Source organism: Cryptomeria japonica, chromosome 6 (genome assembly GCF_030272615.1).
Source record: "Cryptomeria japonica chromosome 6, Sugi_1.0, whole genome shotgun sequence".
Classification (NCBI taxonomy): Eukaryota; Viridiplantae; Streptophyta; class Pinopsida; order Cupressales; family Cupressaceae; genus Cryptomeria; species Cryptomeria japonica.
In genome coordinates, this window is record NC_081410.1 from 195343801 (window position 1) to 195364798 (window position 20998).

The 20998-nt window shown below is 37.0% G+C and overlaps 1 protein-coding gene across 1 annotated transcript; it reads right to left on the reverse strand.

Annotated features, from left to right (window-relative positions):
- Positions 1 to 1329: 1329 nt before the first annotated feature.
- On the reverse strand, positions 1330 to 20584 carry LOC131876573 (uncharacterized). The gene is made up of 3 exons (XM_059222007.1): positions 20445 to 20584; positions 10246 to 10491; positions 1330 to 1660 (listed from the first exon to the last, which is right to left on the reverse strand). The coding sequence occupies exons 1-3, from the start codon at positions 20582 to 20584 to the stop codon at positions 1330 to 1332; spliced, it is 717 nt and encodes a 238-aa protein (XP_059077990.1).
- Positions 20585 to 20998: the final 414 nt, after the last annotated feature.

The following is a 20998-nucleotide window of genomic DNA, read 5'->3' on the forward strand; positions in this document are numbered from 1 at the left end:
GTTGCTTCTCTCACTCAAGTGGTAATTTTGAAAAATGTCTCTACTACAGCCTACAACGACTCTCCCTCGTGTGGTTTTGTTGTCCTCCTCCTGACACACCTAGTGCTATGGGTAGCTTGTGTGCCCCCTCCCTTGAGGGTTTTGACTGCATTGCACTGCAAGGTCCATTTGGCCTCGATGTTCCCAGGGTTGACTCTGCTTGCTATGAGTCCTCAACGATGGGTGTTAAGGCTTTTTCATGCCCTCTGCCACCCATGGATCCCCTTCCTGAAGGAGTTTTGGTGTTGACTCTTTCGGGGATGCTTCTTAGTCAGTTGCAACTAATGTTGTGGATGTTAAGGTCCCACCCAAACCTTCCTTTTCTGGCAAGCGTAGCTTCACTCATGTGGCTAGATCTATTGCCCAGCCCTCCAAGGGTGTTCGTCCTCCTCCCTATGCCAAATCCTCCCTTGTGGTGGTTTGTGGACATGATGTGGTGGACAACATTGGGTTCTACCAAAGTTGTTATTTGGTGTGCAGATTCTCTGGGCTTTACCCTTCACTATCACACCTCCACTACTGGGTAACTGACCCTTGGAGGCCTTTGGTGGCTCATAATATTGAGCTTTTTCCTTGTGCTAAGGGCTTTTTCATTTCTTCTTTTACATCTTTGGTTGATCGAGATTGGGTTTTGGGCAAGTCGTGGGCTTGGTGAGTGCACCCCCTCTCTGTTAAGACTAGGACAAGTTCCTTTAACCCTCTCACTAAAGCTCTTAATGGGCGTCCAGTTTGGGTTCACTTTCCAAATCTCCCTATTCATTTTTGGTAGCGTTCTTGCTATGAGGCTATTGGTAACTCTATTGGTCATTTCTTAAAGGTCAATGATGCTACATCTTCAATGGATTACACTACCTTTGCCTGCATCTTAGTTGATATCAACATCTCCTCACCTCTCCCAGCAGATGTGAATATCAAATTTAGTTCAAATATGCCAAAATACCAACACAGAGTGAACATTGAAGTCATAAATCATGCTAAAGTACAAACATACAAAAAATGGAGTGCATTCAAACATGACAAACATAAAGCACACATGCAATCCAAAGCAATTTTTTCTCAGATCCAGGTTCTACGGCCCTTGCACGCAGATCAAGAAAGAAATTTGAAAAAAAAAAAAAAATTGCCTTTTTACAACATGCAGGCTGAAATTTGCTTTTAAAATTTTTTTATTAAAAAAGGCAAGTAAAACTAGGTTTTTGTTTTAAAAAAAAAAATTGTGGGAAAATTTTTTCGGGGGGGGGGGGTTCCCATGGTACATAGGGTACCATGGGGTCCATGTCCCTGCCACTGTCAGTATGACTGGCCCACGAACGTTGCCCCTACCTCGAGCCCCGTGCCACCAGCTCTTTCTGACCCCCCACTCTCCGGCACCAGCCCCCGGGTGCTGCCTCCTCTGCTCCGCTCGGTGCTGCAACCCTTGGCCTCGCCGCCCACCGCTCCCTGTGCCTCCGGCTCCCTATGGCCCCCGTCGTCGACCATGCGGCCTCCTCCCTGGCCCCCACTGTCGGTTTCGGCCACTCGCCGCTCCGCTCCCCGGCCGCCTCCTACAAACCGCTGGCCCAGTGGCCCTCCCGACCCTTTTTTTTGGTCGGCCACCACTCCACCACCAGGCCACCACCCACTGGCCACCGGATGCCCAAACAAGCCACCAGACCCCTTTTTTGGCTCCTTCAAGGGGGGTTTGGTTTTTTGGCCCTATCTTGGGCATACAGAGTTGTTTTTTCAAAAATGAATAGGCGTCGGAAAGCTGGTTCCGAGGCCAACCTCATGGTGTTGGTAATTTTTTCCAATTTTTCTATTTGACTATGTTTTTTTGCAGTCAAAGTGAGGTCTCTTTTTTGCACTCCGGGAGATGTAGAATGAGCATCCGAACTCCATTTTTCAAAAACTTTATATTTTTGGAAAACATGTGCTGTGTACTTTCTAGAAATATGCATTTTTTTTCCAGATTCCTCTCCATGCATATTTTATTCAGTTTTTTGTTTTTCAGCACTCTGGTGGATATCGTGGTTGTTTGAGGTCCTGGGATCTTTTTCTGAGTAGGGTGTCTCTGTTTTGATTCTCGTTTCTATTTCCAATCTTCTTATCATTGTAGCATTGTATATATGCAAATGCACTGAGATAAAGTGCCATCATGCATTGTTTACTTGAAATCTTGCATATCTTGTGTCTTGTTGCACATGCACTGTTGATCAAGTGCCATGAGGGGGTTGATGTTTGCTTGTTGTTTGCCATCTTCCTTTATCGAGTGTTCCTTCCACAACATTCACCTCATGATGATGTGTCTCAACACCATTGATGTTCTTAGTTCTTCGTCTTGCAGTTGTTTTTGGATGTCCTTTTCAGTGTTCCTGTCCCTCTCCCACTTCCGCATTATGGGGAGGTTTATCCTGTTGGTTCTAATGCTTCCGTGGTTCGATTGATCAACTCTTCAGGCTTTGGTTTCTCATGCCATCTGCATCTTCGATTTTAGTTGTTTTTGCCTTGTTTGCCTCTTGATTCGAGTAGTGTCATTTGAGGGCACTCATGCAGATTACAGTCTTCTCTACCTAGTCATGTTCTAGTTCAATGGATGTTTTTCAGATCAACAGTTATTCTTCAATAGAGTTTGCAGGTTCTTCATGCTTCAGTGGTGTTCTTTTTCATCTCTTTTTGGAGTAGAGTGAGTAGAGTTTTGTTCCCATGTGGTTTTCCCTATTTCTCCAATTCATAGAGATTTCATTGTATTTGGGTACCTGATCAGGCCTTGTTGCTGGGACCCATCTTTCATGCTTTCAGTAGTTGTTCTAGGTTTTAGCTTCTCCCTAAGTCTAGCTTAAGGGGGGGTGTTAGAGTAATTGGTCTTTACTTGATTAATTAAACAATATTTGTTTAATTATTTAAGTTCCCAATTATCTTTTTACACTTAAGCTAACATTAGGTGCATATAATTAATTATTTTAATTAATTATTATGTGCAAGCCTAGGTTTTTCCCTTTTTAGGGTTTCTTGACCTATTAGAGGTTAATTTTTCTTTTCATTATATTATCTTTTCATAATACTTTTTTGGTGAATTGGAGCTCTCATATTTTGAGAATACTTTTCCTGTGTTTTGTATGTTCTTCAGATTTTGCTTCATTGCTTCTCCTTGTAATAGGTTATTCGGCTTGCAAAAGATCTCCAGGCTACTGTGGGGTTGTATTTATCAACTCCTATAAATTACACATGCATTCATCCACGCAAAGTAGTGAACATTATTGAATCTTTTTTGTACACAGTTCTTTCATACACATACACACATAAACTCCACATAAATTAAACTTTCATACACAAACATGAAGCACATATGCGACCCAAAGTGAATATCAAATTTAGTTTAAACACACAACACAAAGTGAATGCCAAAGTTAGTTCAAACACATACACCCCACATAAATTTAACTTTCATACATAATGCAATTACACATGCATTTATCCACACAAAGTGACCATTATTGAATCTTTTCTATACAAATTCAACACAAAGTGTAAATTAACGTTCTTTCATACAATCCAAACATAATCGAAAGAAATGAGTGCATGTTTACAACATGCACACACACACACACAATGGTTGCTAAAGTTAGAACAAAACACCAAGTATAACCACACACATAAACTAAATACTAAATTTATAAAACATCGTAAGATTTTCTCAAACACGAAGTTAAAACACAAACCACACAAATTTGAATTCCAGAATTATTTAAAATACAAAAACCACCACACAGTGAATTCCAAAATTAGTTAAAATGCAAACAACACACAAAGTGAATTCCAAAACTAATTAAAATACAAACAACACTAAAGGTAATGTCAAAATTACCTTTCAAACACACAAATGGAGCGTGCTTTTTAATGGTAGCATGTGTTTTCAATGGGTGGATCTGCAGAAGCCAAAAGAAAACCCCTGCAACCAAAAGCATTCCCATAGTGAACCTAGGCGGGAAGTAGTATTATAGTTTTTGAATGTTTTGGGGTTTAATTATGTAATATTTTTTTATTTAACAATGTTTCAATCATGCTTGAAACATTGGAATTATATTGTTTTTTTTTCAACTTTGTAAGATAATAATGGTAAAAAAAAAAATACAAGGTATTGACTTGTTTAATAAAATATAAATGACGGTTTTGATTATGTTCTAAAGAAGATGTGAATTGATTTATAGAATTGTTTAATAAAATATAAATGACAGTTTTTATGGAATTGATACCCTAAAAAATACACACTAGTCAACCACAAGTCATATAATTTTCCAATTTAAAAGAACTTAAAACATAATTCTCCAACATCTCATGGCTACCCAATACTTAGGATAGCTCCCTATTTTCTCTCCTACATACTTAGGTCCATATGGTGTTTACCTGATTTTATGTTACACAAATCCATATGAAAAAACCCAAAACTTAGGATAGCTCCCTATTTTCCTTCCTACATACCTATGTCCATTGGTGTTTCCCTAATTTTATGTTACAACAACCCTTATGAAAAATCCAATACCTCCAAGTTGTTGCTAGCTAAAAATGCATATACATGCATGCAAGGACCAATAAAGAGCATTATAAAAAAATATTTTATTCATTTAGAACTTTAGTGAAAGAATAAGGATGCTACTCGTATCTTAATTTGATTTTTATTTATGAGTGACAGAAGTTATTCATATTTGGGAAAGATTATGGTGAGTAAACAAGATGATGAAATAGTAGTTAGGTGTACTATTGACAACGAGTGTAGTAATATGCTTTATTTTTTAAATACATATGATAATGGTGTATTATGCATTTTTTAGACAAAATTCTCTTACTCCATCAATCTATTGTATTCATTTGCACCAGTTTATTTCAAAAACATAACATAGCACTTTAGGATCCAAAAATCACATAGAGAGAAAGAATTTCATTTTGTTGTTTATGTTCCATGTAGTTTTCTTAAGAATGAATGTGTTGTACTACTGAGCAGTCCATGTTGAATGAAGATAATAGTAGCATAGTTGTGTTTATATTGAGGTGTTAAATGCATGCATAAATTAGAATAGAACTGGTATTCTGGTATCTTTTGCAATATGGTTATAAGGCCATCAACTAATGATTTTGTTTGAATCACATTATTTTTCTCATAATGTTTTCAATAACATGGATACGAAGAGGCCACATGGGTTACTAATGCACTTTGACAAAATAATGATTTATCTAGCTTGTAGTTGGACAATGATAGATATGTATTTTTTTCCTTTCTCCATCACTTGACAAGTTCAAACTATATCTTTGATATGAATTCATCTAGCTCATGTTTGGCCAGTGCCTAATTTCATTAGGGTTTTCATTGTGCAAATTTTCTTAAAATGCTTGTTCAATGGTGAAAAGGATGAACAAATTATTAAACAACTTTTCCAAAATTCTTTGTTCCTAATTGCATGTAGACATGTGTGTGTGTAATTTGATACATCTATCATAAATGAAAAATGATAGCAAGTATCTAGATATTTATTTTCTTAGTCTGTCACTTGATATATTTATTGGTGAGATTAAGTGTTGTACCTAGTAATTTCTTTGCCTAGGTCCTAATCACACATGTTACTTAAGTTTACTTAGGGACAACGATGGCAAAAAATGGGATCGGATGGTTTAGGACCTAACCCCAGTTTCCTCCACACATTGGAATATGGAAGATCATAAGGAAGTGATTCACTTTGACTACTTCAAGTGTGAAAGAGAGTCAAGGAATACTTTTAGGGCTCCTATTCCTTTTCTATTATGAAAGGGAAGTGAGCTAAATGTGCAATAATGATGAACTAAGCTAGGGAGATGAATGAAATGACTATTTAAACTAAAATAACAAAGAGATACTGCACTGAAACTTAGATATAGAGTACAAAGGTGGAAAGAGAATTCTGGTATGCACTTGTCATAGAAATTTGAGCCAGAATGAGCCACACCAGGGCATTGGGTGCCTTGGTCCTAGAGATTGTACTGACCTGGGATTATGGGAACTACAGATTGAGATCCTTGCAAGCTTAATTATGAAAAAATATAGAAAAATGTTGAGGACCAAGGCATCGAGCACCTTGGTCCCAGTGTTTTGTGGCCTTCATATGGATTTTAACCTATGCCTATGAGTTCTAGCTTTCTGAAAGCCTGTTGCTTCGTCAGAATCCTGCAAATGTGCCTACAAGCTGGAAAATGGTGTATGGGTGGCTATATAGGGTTTTGTCTAAGCCAAACCCCTTGTTTTGGTGATATCCACCTCCACAAATAGCTAATAATGTATTGAAATGTGTGTGCTAGAATCTTATGTGCTTACAAGATCCTAAGTGAGCTAAAATGCAAGAATTAAAGTTCTATCCTACGTTATGAGCATAAAACCCTAAGTGAATGTACATTTAATGTATATGCCTCAAATCACAAATGCAACCATGGATCTAAAACATGAATGTAAATCTGAAAACAAGTGTTGTGAAACTCACGTAGAGATATGAAAATAACATGAAATCGTACCAAACCCTAAGAGAGAGGTACAAGACAATCAACAGTCGGTGATCTCCTTATTCTTCAATACCTCCAAAGCTTCAATTGACAATGAAAATGGTTGATGAAGACTTTAAAGATGCTTGATTTTCTGGTTGAAGGCTCACATAACCTATACTTTCACTTCATAAGAGGCTCCTTCAAGTGTTTGAGTTGTTGGATCCTTCAAACGAGGAAAGGAAAGGCTATATGTATGAAACCCTAACTTTGTTTTCAACTATAGGCCGACCTAGAAAAGATATTTTTTCACACCAAGTTAGATTTAAACATTATAATACTGCCAAAACATGATCTCGAAATTCAGGGAGAAAAAGTAGGGATAGCAATGAATCTCTTTGGTCCGATCAACTTTTTCATGAATTTTTAGGGATGTGAAGTATCATGATTATAAGGTGATCCCCAAGTGGATGCGATGAATCAAGGTGTTTAGATATGCGAAATTGGGCCTTGAAGGTCGAAATAGGACATAATTAGGGCTTTTGATGAATTAATTAGTTGAACTAATAAAAAAAAGGGGCACACCTAGGATTAAGGGCCCAATTTTATGATGTGTAGAGGGATGAAAGAGAACTTTAGATTCAACTAAATTAATTAATTAATTAAATTCTTAAAGGGAAATCAAAATGCAAGATACAACACACTAAGGTAGGTGCTAACCTGGGTGTGGAAATGTACCACCCAATTAAGGGTGTATAATTTACGACGCTATAGGGACCACATAGGAAAATTGACACTTTCTATGGTATTATCATATTATCACTTCCCACCTCAAGTGGAAATTCCATCTTTAGTGGTTTTATCATAATATCACTTTTCCACCTCAGGTGGGTGATCCAGATTTAGTGGACATGTGTAAAGGTTGAAAAATTAGGGTTTCCACCATGAAAGGAATGAAAATCTCTAATTTTACATTTACATTCAAAAGATGGAGGAATCCAATAGAGCCAATCCCAAATCAAGAATGATAAGGACTGCATCTTGAATAGATTTAAGGGGAGTGTGAATTGTTTACCCTCTTTAATGAGTTGACATTCTGAAATTAGGGAAAAGTGTTGGAAATGAAGGTAAAAATGCAGAAACAGTGAGCTATAGTTGTCAAATTTCTGCATGCACCTGGATATTAGTAGTATATGCAGATTCATATTTGATCCTCAAAAAAGCTCAAAAAATGTTAGGATCGGTGTGCTCGTCACCCTAGTCCTCCTACTTTTTTACACGCCAAAAAGGGTTGACTCATCTCTACAAATAGTGTCTATCCTGAAGAATACATCTTTGTATCTATTTCATGTACATGAAAAAGAAGAGAAATAGGTTGGGAATAGGGGCTTGCCTAAGTCAAACCCCAGTTTAGGAATTAACCTTGATTTAAATATTGTAGATACTGAAATAAAATGATGGAAAGGTATATACCTTTGATCTAAAATGAATGATAATGATGCTTTTCTTCTTGAATGTAATCACATATGTTGTATGAAATGGCATGAACATGACAAAACCCTAATCACACACACGTGCTTGCGAATGAATGATGTAATGTTGCTCCATAATTAGTAAATGAAGAATGCATCCTTGAAGACCTTTGGAGATAATTAATGAATGCTCCAATGATTGATGATTATTTCTCCCCTCTCTTATGATCTCTTGAATATCTGTGTTATGCAAATGAGATGGGAAAACCTCCTTATATACTTGCCCTTCAAAAAATGCTTTAATTTTCTTAGATAGGCTAACACGGGGAGAGATTTCCCACTCATTTTTGAGATTGCTAGAGGGGACCAAAATAGGGCCCACCTAAGGAGGACCAAGGCATGGTACCTTGGTTGCAGTGAGGACTAGAGCACCACACCCTGGTCCTCCCCTATTTTGTGGCAAAATCAAGGGGTCATGTAGTGGATAAAGTGAACATGAAGCTTGTTGGGTCAAATCTAAGATCACCATAGGATTCAAAATGTTTGAGAAAGTCAGTTTTTCCTTTTCATTCATCCAAAATGAACACTAGAGGCCAAATCTATAGGCATTTGAAGTTTGGAGGTTTCACAGTGATACAAGCATCATAATTACGCAAACGATTTTCAAGCAATGATATCTTAGTTATTTGGGCTCCTTTGTGCAAGAAATCTTTTTTTTAATCGGTAAAGTATTAATTTTATTAATATTTAATCAAAAGTATTACAATGCTTGAGTACCATATTGGACTCTGTAAGAGAGAAAATAACAGAGACTGAATTGTAAAAACTAACCCTAACCACCAGTTTTGCCAAAAAAACACTTAGAGCCCTCTTCCAAACATGGCAAAATCCAGCACCATTACCTTCCATATCACCCACCACCTCTGAATTACAAACCAAAATTGGGAAATCCGCCCACCAGACACCATATACAACAGTGCAAACACTCTAACAATGGGGACACCACTGAAAATACTATTAACCCTAGACATCAATATCGATTTACAGACCCTACCACCTGCAATACTATAAGAGAGTACAAAAAGAAACCCCTTCAAATATACATCAAAATACCATTCATGACCCCACATAAACTTTTTATCAAAAATTGTACAAAAATCAACAAAGCAACAAATTTTCATTCACAGGGAGCCGAGAAAGAGAGCTAGCTTCAACCACCATCCAAGAAGCATATTGATTATTGGCATCGAGCATGCCTTCAATGACGTCAACCTCATCTTCCATTCACATTCCCACCACCCGCATTTACCATTGGAACCACCACTCTGCCACCCACAACCATCCTCTGTCACAAAAGGATTTTCAAAGAGTCCCATGCAATCATTGCCTTCGCCCGTCGCTCGTCTCTATTAAACCTGATCGACCATCACATAAAAGGAACAAGTTCATGGAGGTTCGCATCCTTTGGTCTAAAAAGGACTCGCTCACATCAAACCTTGCTCATGGAATGGCCCATTCCAAAATCGAGTTCAACCCCACTAACCATTCATGGTCCAGAATTGTCCGCACTACCCATGCAACATTCTGTGGAGTCACCCAATTCAAGCCCCCATGCTACCACCAAAGTCACCACATCGATGTTCGCACGGTATCTATGTCTTATCCAGGAAGACCTCACCAAACAACGACTCCATGATATGGATGAATTCATCATCCTTCACCATGAATAGGCTCTTCATTCTCAATGGTGTAATGAGACCAAAAAAAGTTGTTTGCGGTCTCTCAGTGTACAAAGGGAAATTCGCCTCCATACCCGCCTACCACCTCAGATTGTTACCACGAAAAATGAGAAAAATAATGACATGATACCCACCAGCCTCCAATTTATTATCCCTCACACATGCATTGTCTCATCACACAATAACTCCCCTATCGCTTCATCAATGTTTTCATTATGCAAGTGAGTGCCAACTCAAAAATCCTCAAGAACTGCAATACAAAAAATCTTCAAAACGTACTTCACCAACTTCATTAAACCCAACCGCCCATTTAGACAAAGTGTCGGCCACATTTTTTTTCTGACCTCCGAACATGACCCACCCGAAAGCATTATATTGTTGCCAACTCATCCCTAATTGTTGAGACTATCTTGCTCAAATATCATGCTTGGCATTCCCCTGCGATAATCACAATAACAATTATCAATGAGTTGCCTTCAACATGTATTTTGGAGAAGTCGAGGAACTTCGCAAACAGAATTTCCATATATGTTGCCATTGCCTCCACTACATTATTTATCCCATCGACAATAAGTTTTTCACCAAATGCCAAAATATTACCTGACCAATCTTGAGCTACAAACCCAATTCCTGACAGCCCTGGATTGCCCTGTGAAGCTCCATCAAAGTTTATTTTTATCCACCCCTCGTCTAGTTTAGACCACCCTTCCTTTTTTTGATTATCACCACTTGGATTCACCTGACATAGCCAATTCACAGGCCTGCAAGAAAACCTTTTTTTTATTTGGGATAGAATTTCATTCTCTTCGTAGTGTTGTAGGTATGTTCTGATTTTTGTGCATGAATTTTTCATAAATTTGTGTAATCCCTGTTTTTGCAATTTTGAGGCCTTATTTGAGCTCATATGGACTCCTTTTCATTTTGAAAGTGCATAATTTTTCCTATAGTTTATAGTCCAATGATATCAACAGTTTGTAGTCATTGTGATAAAAAATTCCACTTTTAGCACATGGCCTTATTTGCCTTATTTTTGGTAAATGTAACGCAAAGATCACAATTTGGTCTTTTGCATATTGATTTGGGTCTAATATAGCCTAATTGTGGCACTTTTCCTTTGTTTTGCAAGTGTCCATTATAATTGCACAAAGTATAAAGTGTCAGATAATCATTTATTAATCTATTTATTTATTTTGGGTGGAGGGGGGGGAAGGGTGGGTGTTCTTTGATTGAGTGAATTTGGGGGGTTGTGTTGTGTGTTTGTGCTTTTAGTTTTCTCTTGTACTCTTTGTATTTCCAGCCATGGGTTCTCCTAATTTCCCTCTTTTAACTCCACATAATTATGCAGCATGGAAAATAAATGCATGGAGTAAACTAATGGAAAAAGGATTAACTCACTAAATTGATGGAACTATTCAAAAACCATTGGATCCTAGTGTGAAAATGGTTTGGCTTATTAAAAGTACTATGGCTCTTGGAACATTAAGGAAATATGTATCAACTAGCCTTATCTTTCATATTGATAAGTTTAGAATGGTTAAGGATTCTTGGGATAAACTTTCTCAATTGTATGGAAAAGTTGATGAGATTAAGGGATACAAGTAGGCACACCTATTGTTGCAGCAACTACCTGGGTATTGTTGTTGTCATTGAACTTGATGAATCATTTATTCCGTTTAAACTTCGCAAAAGGTGGTTGAGCACTTCTATTCTTATCAAGTGAATCCATTGAAGGAGATTTTTCAAGTTGACTCGCATTTATCTTCCAAATTTACAAATCAAATTGCTTAAATAATTAGTCAATCAATCATTTTCACAATAGATCCTTTAATGGCTAAAACTAAGGAAATAGTTGTGTGAGAGAATGCCAACGAAGACGTCATGCTAAGGCTCATGAACTTGCTTCTCAATCCATTTCCTCCCCAAAGACACCAAGTGTTTACTTGGTCCCATTTGTCCAGCCTTTGACTAACCCTAGGTAGGAAGTTCAACCTATATTACCAAGATTAAAAATGCTTAAGAAGGATGATGGTTTGTGTTCTATTTGTATTAGAGATCTTATTTTTATCAATCTTTGTGAAGAAATGGATGAAAATGATATTCATGATAGTAATGTTGATGCTAATTATTCTAATGATATGTATGAGCTTGTTGATGTTGACAATGATTTATTTAAACAATTCTTAAAAGCGGTAATCCTAGGTTCTAGTGATAGACAAAGTGACTCATCATTAGAGTATGGTCCTTGTTTGGAACTTGCAGTAGCTCCATCTACCATGCTTGAAGTTTCTCCTCTTGCATCTTGTCCACCTTCCCAAAACAATGTTCAACAAGTTTGGGAGGTAGATGATTTTCTTGATTAACTTCATTCATGCCATAGATTCTCTCTCCTCTCTTGCTTGTTCATAATTTTTTCCCCTGTCATGTGTTTTTTTTTAATGTTAGGTTCTCTTTGGATGACCCTTGTCAGTCCATTGGTGCAAGGTAATAAAGAGATTGAATTTGTTGTGACATTCTTCTATTTGTTGTCCCTTGTGTTGTCTATTGGGGATGATGCAAAGTGTTGAAATCTCTTTTGATCTCTTCCATGTTGAGTCAAAAGACACATGTTCTCTTCTTCCATTGTGCATGTGGTTCCACTACCTTTGGGGGATGAGGTCAATTAAATACAAACATTTCATGATATACATTATTTATCATAAGAGCATGTTGGCCCTAGAGTTAGTGGATCTCTTATGTGTTTCATGTTTTGTGACCATTATCCTTTGATTTGTCCTTTCTTGGGGGCATATCATGGTGGTAACGTGCTTATCTTTGGATGCATGCTACCTTAAAACAATTTCTCTTGATAAGGCATATGCAATCTCTTTGATGTGGGGGCATACATTCCACTCAATGTTTCAATACTTAAGTTAGTTTGTAAACTAGGCCTTTTTCATTGTAATTTGGTATTTTTATTTTTCATGACCCATAGTAAGCAAAACTTACTAGGCTAGAATTCATGATTGTCTCTCTCTTTCCTCCTTCTTATGATGTCCCTTTTATCTTGATATTGAAGTAGTAAGATCCTAAAGTCCCTTAAGGGCTTAGCGTGTCATGTCTCTTTGATGTCTTGATGAAAGTTTTCAAGGCAAACCTTTGTACTTTCTGGTGAATATACTTTGTCTCATACTCCTGCTAAAGTGGGGGCTAAATTTAGCGTACTAAATTATACTTTCTTACAATTTTATCCTCACTCAAGCCCTCACTTTGGTTCTCATCCACTAAGGCTTGATTGAAGCTCTAATATTGCTCACACCTTGTATCACACTCAAATTTTCATTATTTGCATTTCTCTCCCCAAGATCCTAGGACCCTGATGTCCAGGACCATGGCACTGGGCGCCATGGTCCTCAAAGACTAGGGCACCCAGTGCCATGGTCCTCTCAAAAAGGGTCCATTTTGGGGGCTCATAATGGTAACACAATTTGAGCGGGAACTTAGATCTCATGTCAACTCATGTCAAAATTAATTTGTTTTTCGACTAGCATGTATAAAAGGAGGTCTACCCCTCTCATTTTTTTAACAATTGGACTTCATAATCCACTCTTTAGATCTAGCAAATTCAAGTGAGCAAGCAATTTGTATTCTATCAAGCATAGAGCAGAAGTGAAGTCAAGATTCAAGCATTGGAGATGGCATTCATGTTCTATGTCTTTTGAAGACTAACTACATGAAACCCTAATTCCTTGTAAAGACAAACATAAATTCATTAAAAGGAACAGGTACAAAGTTGTGTTTCAGAGGAACGACGGGATTCCTAGAGACAAACAAGTTCCCTTTTGGATGGTGAAAAGTTTGGAGGACCAAGGCGACCACCACCACGATCTCAACAATTTAGGCCAAACTTCTGGGAAGAGATCCAAACCTTCATCTACTGCTCAGACCCAAGTTTGTGGCTCCGTTTGATGACTGTATCTCAATGTTTATACATAATTGCTTAAATATCCACACATTTAACCTTATTTCAACATCTTTAACGAATTCAATTCAATTTAAAGGGAAAGAACAAATCCATCCAAGAAACCAAGAATCAAAGGCTAGATCTATCAAATTCCATATTTCCCCAATGTGATGGTCCCTAAGCAAAAATTAGTGGTTTTACTACATTTAGTGGTGAAACCCTAATTCTTCACCCTTTACAAGAAGGAAATCATCATGTGATAAAATAATATATCATTTGATTTAGAAAAATGATGAGGAACCACCTTTTGTAAGGCTTCTTAGATCAACTTATGGTGTAAAGGTGAATGGTGCGAAGGTGAAGTTTGAATCAAGTCCCAAAGAGAAATTTTAGCTAGGATATCATGGAGTTTCTCAACAAGATTAGGTTCCTTATCAACATGTTTCTGAGGATGAGGGGTGGGGGGAGGAAGAGAAGTGAGAACAACATTGGGATATTGCTTGTTATTTCTGAAGTTAGGAGCTTCAATACCACATTTTAATGCTAATTTCTTTTCCATATCACTTACTTCACATATTTATTTTGCAACTCATAAGATATAGCCAAGAGGTCTCTTGGAATTAGACTTCTCATAACTAGAAACATGAATAGTATTGAATGGATGGGGCTCTTTGTGCTCCAATGATTCATCTTTTGGAGGGAGAGCATCAAGGAAATTGCTAGTGATTCCATCCTGTTGCTCATAGATAAGACAAAATTTGGGAGAAGATCATTGCTTGATTAGTATTAGAAATACCATGTATGGAAGGTAAAGTGATGTTAAGGAAGGTGTTTATGACATCATCCTCTCCCTCTAGGATGTCCTTATGAGAGAGACATATTTTAGGAAAAAGATCAACATCAATTTTCAAAACTTCATCCTTATGAGCAAGAGTTGTAAAAGAAGTGTTAATAATCTCTTCTTTAACCAAATTATCCTCATGAATAAGAGAATCTTTAGGAGAGGAATTATCATGGTTCATTGGGGCCCCATATATAGAAGGTAAATCTTGATAAAGAGGATTATCATCCACGTGAACTTCTTTTATCAGAAAAGTTTCTTCATGAATAGGATTGATAGAAGGTAAAGCTTCATAAAAAAAATTGTCATGCATGATAATGCCCTTATGAGTTTTTGGAAATTTAGAGGATGAATTCATCAAGAGTTTCATCCAACATCTCAAGCTCACCACTACTAAATGACATACACATTATGTTGATTAACCTTTGGTAAAAGGATGGTTTAGAATATGAGGGCTTAGGATAAAGGAAACCATCAAGAGCCTCCTCAAGTTCTTCTCTACTATATGTTTCTTTGAAATGATAGTCATCATAAGCAAATGGGTTATCGAAGGTATGAAAGTCATGCAAAGAATAATACAACATTGTTGAAAATAAATTATAAATATTGCAATGAAATGAAAATGATCTAATGTAATAAAGCATATAAATGTAAACACACAAAATGCATAAAACAAGATTTTTTATATTTCTCTTTTAAATGAAACTATGAAATGAATATGAAAATCAAAAGTAAGCATAAGATACGTCAGGCTCACCAAAATGTGATAGTTGGAAAATAGGATAGGCCAACTAGGCTGAGAATCTCATTTTCCAATAACATTAGAATAGGAAGCTACCAAGAGACAAATATGATTAACTAACCCCCTATCCAAGAGAGTCAATTTGGTATCTATGCTCTTAGGGTTTCTATTCTTTTGTTGCTTGGATGATGTCAAATGAGAATGATACAAAGGTCAGGGTTTTAAGGTTTAATCTAAAATGACTATAACATAAATATAAAAAACTACAAATTAGATGCAGAAAGGAAATGGGAAGACTGCAACGCACTTCTGATCCAAATCTAGACTGTTTCTGTTGAGACTAGGTCACCCAAGGCAACTGGTTCCTAATATTGAGACTCTAAATTTTGGTCCCTGGAGATCTATCCTTACTCTATGTGAAATTTGAGCTGATTTTGAAAGAACTATGGTGGCCAGGGTGCCTTACTCTTGGGATTGGGGTGCCCTGAGTGATTGGCTCCATGTAACTAAAGCTGAAACTTGAGATCTAAGTTTGTGATAGTATCAAAAGCTAGTTTCTTCTACCTAAATTTGACCTAGACCTATAGCTGAACCTACAACACAAAAAATGGTGTGTATGTGGCTATATAGGGGTTTGCCCTAGTCAACCCATTGTTTTGGAGATTTACACCTCCACAAATAGCTAATATCAAAATTGAAATCATGTACACTCTTGAATCTTAAGTGTGACTAAGATTGCCATGAGCTAAATATGCATAAAAATAGCCTAAATATCTACTCAAATGTATTGTAGTAAAACCCTCAATGATATTGTAAATGAGATTACATAAATCACATAACTTGAAATAATGAAACTTAGATCTTGGATCTTGTATGTAGAAATATTAGAGTAAAATGAAATCATACCACACCCAAAGGGAGAGGTAGAAGACAAACATCATTATCCTCCAACATCTCTTGAAGCTTCCAAGTTCATAATGAAAAATGGATTGAAGTCTTGATGTTTGTTGATTTTCCCTTGCTTTGAAGATCTTCACCTCATAGTATGTCTTCAAATTGTAGAGCTAAATCTTTCGCAATTGTGTTCCTCCTAAAATGAGATAAGATAACTTGCCTTTATACCTCACCAAGCATTTTGGGGTCTAAAACTCAAAGCAAGCTGACACGGCAAAATATTTTTTGCTTAACCAAGATGACCATTATATGGTTCAAATTTCAGCCAAAATGTCGGGGAGCAGGTCACCCCAATCGACCCGCCCTCAAGAGTGGGTCACCTTGAGAAATTTTCTCCCTTCAAGGTAGGCCTAAATTTAAACCCAAAGCTTGGAATGCCAAGGAGAGGCTAGGATTAAACATAAATTGGGATGTGATGATGGGGTAAGATACGAAAGGCCGCACATGTTGAAATAGGGCCTATGTAGGTAAAAGTAAACGAGAAGATGAAAGAATTAACGAACATATCTATGATTAAGGGCCCATATAAGATTTTATTAAGGTTTTAATTAGGAGAGGACTTATATCTTTGAATTAATCATTGAATAAATGCATGATGAAATCGTACAATGCATAGTAGATTTAAACACACTAAAATGAGTGCTAAACAAGTATAGAATTGGACACCCTAGCAAAGATGTACAATTTATGACGCTACAAAACCCATCTTCAGAATTTTGCTTGTATTGCTACTTGAAAGTCATCAGGTTATCTTCCATCAACTTAGTTCATAGATCATTGAGCTTCACATGACTGAATTTAGTTATGGGTGCATGAATATAAGCTATAAATGTATACTACATCCAACAACAACTTTGAAAATGCTCCTTTGTTATATTTCTACATTGCCACAAATGGGTAAGGCTTGAATTGGATTCATGGATTCAATGATAGGTTGATGATAATATGAGTATCCATTGAATCAACATGCAAAACTAATAACATTTAACACCCCACCAAGGAACCCTAGAGGATAAGAGAAAACTATACAAGAACTGCATGCACATATTCTTTTTTTGAAGTAATTAAGTATCGTCATGCATTGCATCTGAAGAAGTTGAGAAAGTACAACTTCTGAGCTCCCAAGAGCATCTGCAAGCAAAATACCTGTCACAAGAGAAGATTGGAGACAGAACACAAAAAAGATTGTGAAGAAAAAGATTATCATTCAGAGAGGGGATGAAAAAGAATAGTTACAATACAATCCTTATGACAGGAGAATAGAAATCCTAAAGATGTACAACCCTAAAGAAACCCTAAAGGGATAAAGAGTATTTAACAATTAGCCTACAATATTATTAAATGCCTAAGTTTAGCTTAAGCATAGAGTATAATAGACTAATAATTAAATAAATAATTATTAGCTAATACAAGATAACTCTAACAACATCTACAAGTATAATGCTCAACCTCGAGATGTAGGCAACTAAAACCAACTATGCACATGCAGAAGACTAAATTCTTGGAACACCAATTGAGATAACTCAAGTCACCTCTATAGAGATCCCTCGCATTGCTACCTCAATAACACATCAAATACTAGATAAATAACTCATGGCCCACTAGGAGATGACTAAGTCAACCTCCAACGCTAATCATCACATCCATGTTCTTTTAAAAACACCAATTGAGATATTCCTATGATAACATCATGATACTTCAAGAATGAAGAAGCATAAGGGATCATACATCGTGCCTGATCCAACCATTAGTGCATGTAAATCAATACCAATACATGATACAACATTAGTTGATACATCCATCTTCAATTAGAGTGTCCATTACATACATGATCCAATACATAAATGATTATATCATATAATAAAGAGAGGAACCTAGTGTTGACGAAGGAGGTAGCATCCATCGAGCTAGACATGAACCAAGTACTCTGATATGCAACGGTGGTTAACAATGCCACCCAACCATGTGGAACCCTTAGGTCCACCACCCATTCTTGTGGGGATAGTTAAATAACCAAAATAGTCATACAAGAATACAATGATAGCAATACGTTTACACAAAGGCCAACATGGAGAAAATGCTCAACATAAACATAACACCCAACAAGAGTCATAAATCCACACCAAGAGGAATGTGCCAACAATGCATCACTCACACCAAAGATCAACAATCAAGTAAGATAAGGTTCTTGAGAAACAATAGTAAAATTTGAAAAGGATGAGGAAGGATCCTCGGTCGACAAAAATAAGGACGAGGAGGAACCCACAAGAGCAACACCAAATCTGCTATACGGTAATGTCACAACTAGATAGTAAAAGGATCAAGCAATAGTAAATCCATAGGGTACTACTCAGCTATCGAGATCTAGATACTAGAGCACTAGTGTAGGGAGTGACATCATGTGTGCTCATGAGGATGCAACACATGGAACCAAATCATTCTCTCATACAAACAAGAATGGCGATCATGCAAGAATTGGTGTCACATGTGCGCACAAACCACTCTAGGTAAGAACTAGTGCCTACATGTGTGGACATGCCTTCCCAAGTCATCCTTAGCCTCCGCTCAAGATATATGCTTGGGGAACTAATTGTTATGCCCTCTATAATATACCCTTTCTCTCAACCAGTTGGGGGCCCCTCTTCTGCTTTGCTTCATTTTGTTTGTTTTCCTTTTGTTTTCTTGTTTTTTCATTGTCATATTTTGTTTGCTTTACCTTTGGAGTCTCGGGCTTTCAGAGGTGTGTTTATGTGTTGTTGGTTTCTTGTGTAACCCTGGGTCTATAGGGTTCCTGTGTTCCGCAAGGTTTATTGTTTTTAGGATTTCAGACTTCAGGATCCATGGAAACCTCGAGAACTTAGTTCCTAGAGTTTCTCAAAACCTCAAATCACGAACTACCCTTGGCTTTTATTTTGAGATGTTGGAGTCTGGTTCCCCAAACCTTGGCCTCCTATTTTGTTTCTCTTTGTTTCCTTTAGGATTTCAAACTTTAGGATCCTGGGAATGTCAAGAACTGAGGCATTGTCCAACCACAAGCTAGTTAAATCATCATTTTGTTGATGTGCATTAGTAACCTACATGGCCTCTTTGTATCCATGTTATTGTAAATATTATGAGAAAAATAATGTGATTCAAACAAAATCATTAGTCGATGGCCTTATAACCATACTACAAAAGATACTAGAATACTAGTTCTATTCTAATTTATACATTTAGTACCTCAACCTAAACACAATCATGCTACTATTCTCTTTATTCAACATGGATTACTTAGAGGTACAACAAATTCATTCTTAATAAAAATACAAGGAACATAAACAACACAATGAAATTCTTTCTACGTGTATGATTTTTGGATCCTAAAGTGCTATATTATATTTTTTGAAATATTTTTTTGAGAATGGTGGATCAAATTCGATAGTGCCTCATTTTCACTATTATTTTTTCATAGAAATTATCATATGAGTGTTATGTAATGTTAGAATTATCTTGTATTAGCTAATAATTATTTATTTAATTATTAGTCTATTATACTCTACGCTTAAGATAAACTTAGGCATTTAATAATATTGTAGGTACTTAATAATTATTTTAATTATTAAATACTCTTTATCCCTTCAGGGTTTCTTTAGGGTTGTACATCTTTAGGGTTTCTATTCTCCTGTCATAAGGATTGTTTTGTAACTTTTCTTTTTTATTCCCTCTCTGAATGATAATCTTTTCCTTCAGAGTCTTTTTTGTGTTTTGTCTCCAATCTTCTCTTCTGATAGATATTTTGCTTCCAAATGCTTTTGGGATCTCAAAAGTTATACTTTCTCAACTTCTTCATGGTATCAGAGCCTACATCTACTGTTGCTTGTTCCTAATTTCTTTCCAGAAGATTTTTTCTGGAGGCAAGGGTTTCAATTTTTTTTAGAGGTTTTAGTTTGGATCTGGGGTATCTTTTTTGTTTTTGGGAATTTTGAGCTTAAAAAGACCTCACCATTAAGCTTAAAACACCCCAAAACCCCCATTTTCATATAGAATTTGTCCAATTTGGACAAATTTAGCTATGGGGAAAAAAATCAGTTTGGCCCTTACATGCACATTTTTCGAGGCAAAGATAATTAATTTTTTTTTTAAATTTTAAAAACATATTTTTTTGGGCCTTTTAACGGCATGCCCAAGTTGCGACTGTTACCGCAAGCTGTTGGTGGTTTATTAAATGGTCGTGGCCAGCATAGTGGTTGACGGTTACCGCCCCGTCGCCCCGGGTTGCCTCAGCCCAGCGGCCACTCCACCGCTCCGCCTGCTGCTTCGTGCCTGGCCACCACTCCACCCGGTCGTCACCGCCCACTGCCCCACACCGGCCGGCGCCCACCCTCCACCGCCGCCCATCCAAATTGCCACCTCTCCTCCTCTTGCTTCCTCTTGCAAGCCCTTTTGATAGGGGGGAGGTTTTTTTGTCCTAACTTGGGCAAACAGAGTCGGTTTTTCGAAAACGAATAGGCACCGAAAATCTCTTTTGAATCCCTACTCAGATCTAGAGGTGAGATTTGTTGATTTTTTTATCTAGTACCTATTTTTTTGTCATCCAAGTCAATGCTCTTTTCTGCACTTCGGGAGCCATAACTTGGGCAAATAGACTCCATTTTCGGAAAACGAAAAGGCGTTAGAAAGGTCTTGGAGAGCTCTTCTCAGATTTGAAGTTATTTTTTCCAAAAAAATAATAAGTACACAAGCTAGTGTCTGACACATTTTCTTTGCTCTTGTCTTCTTTTCTGGCTCTCAGATTGTACTGGTTTTTTGTTT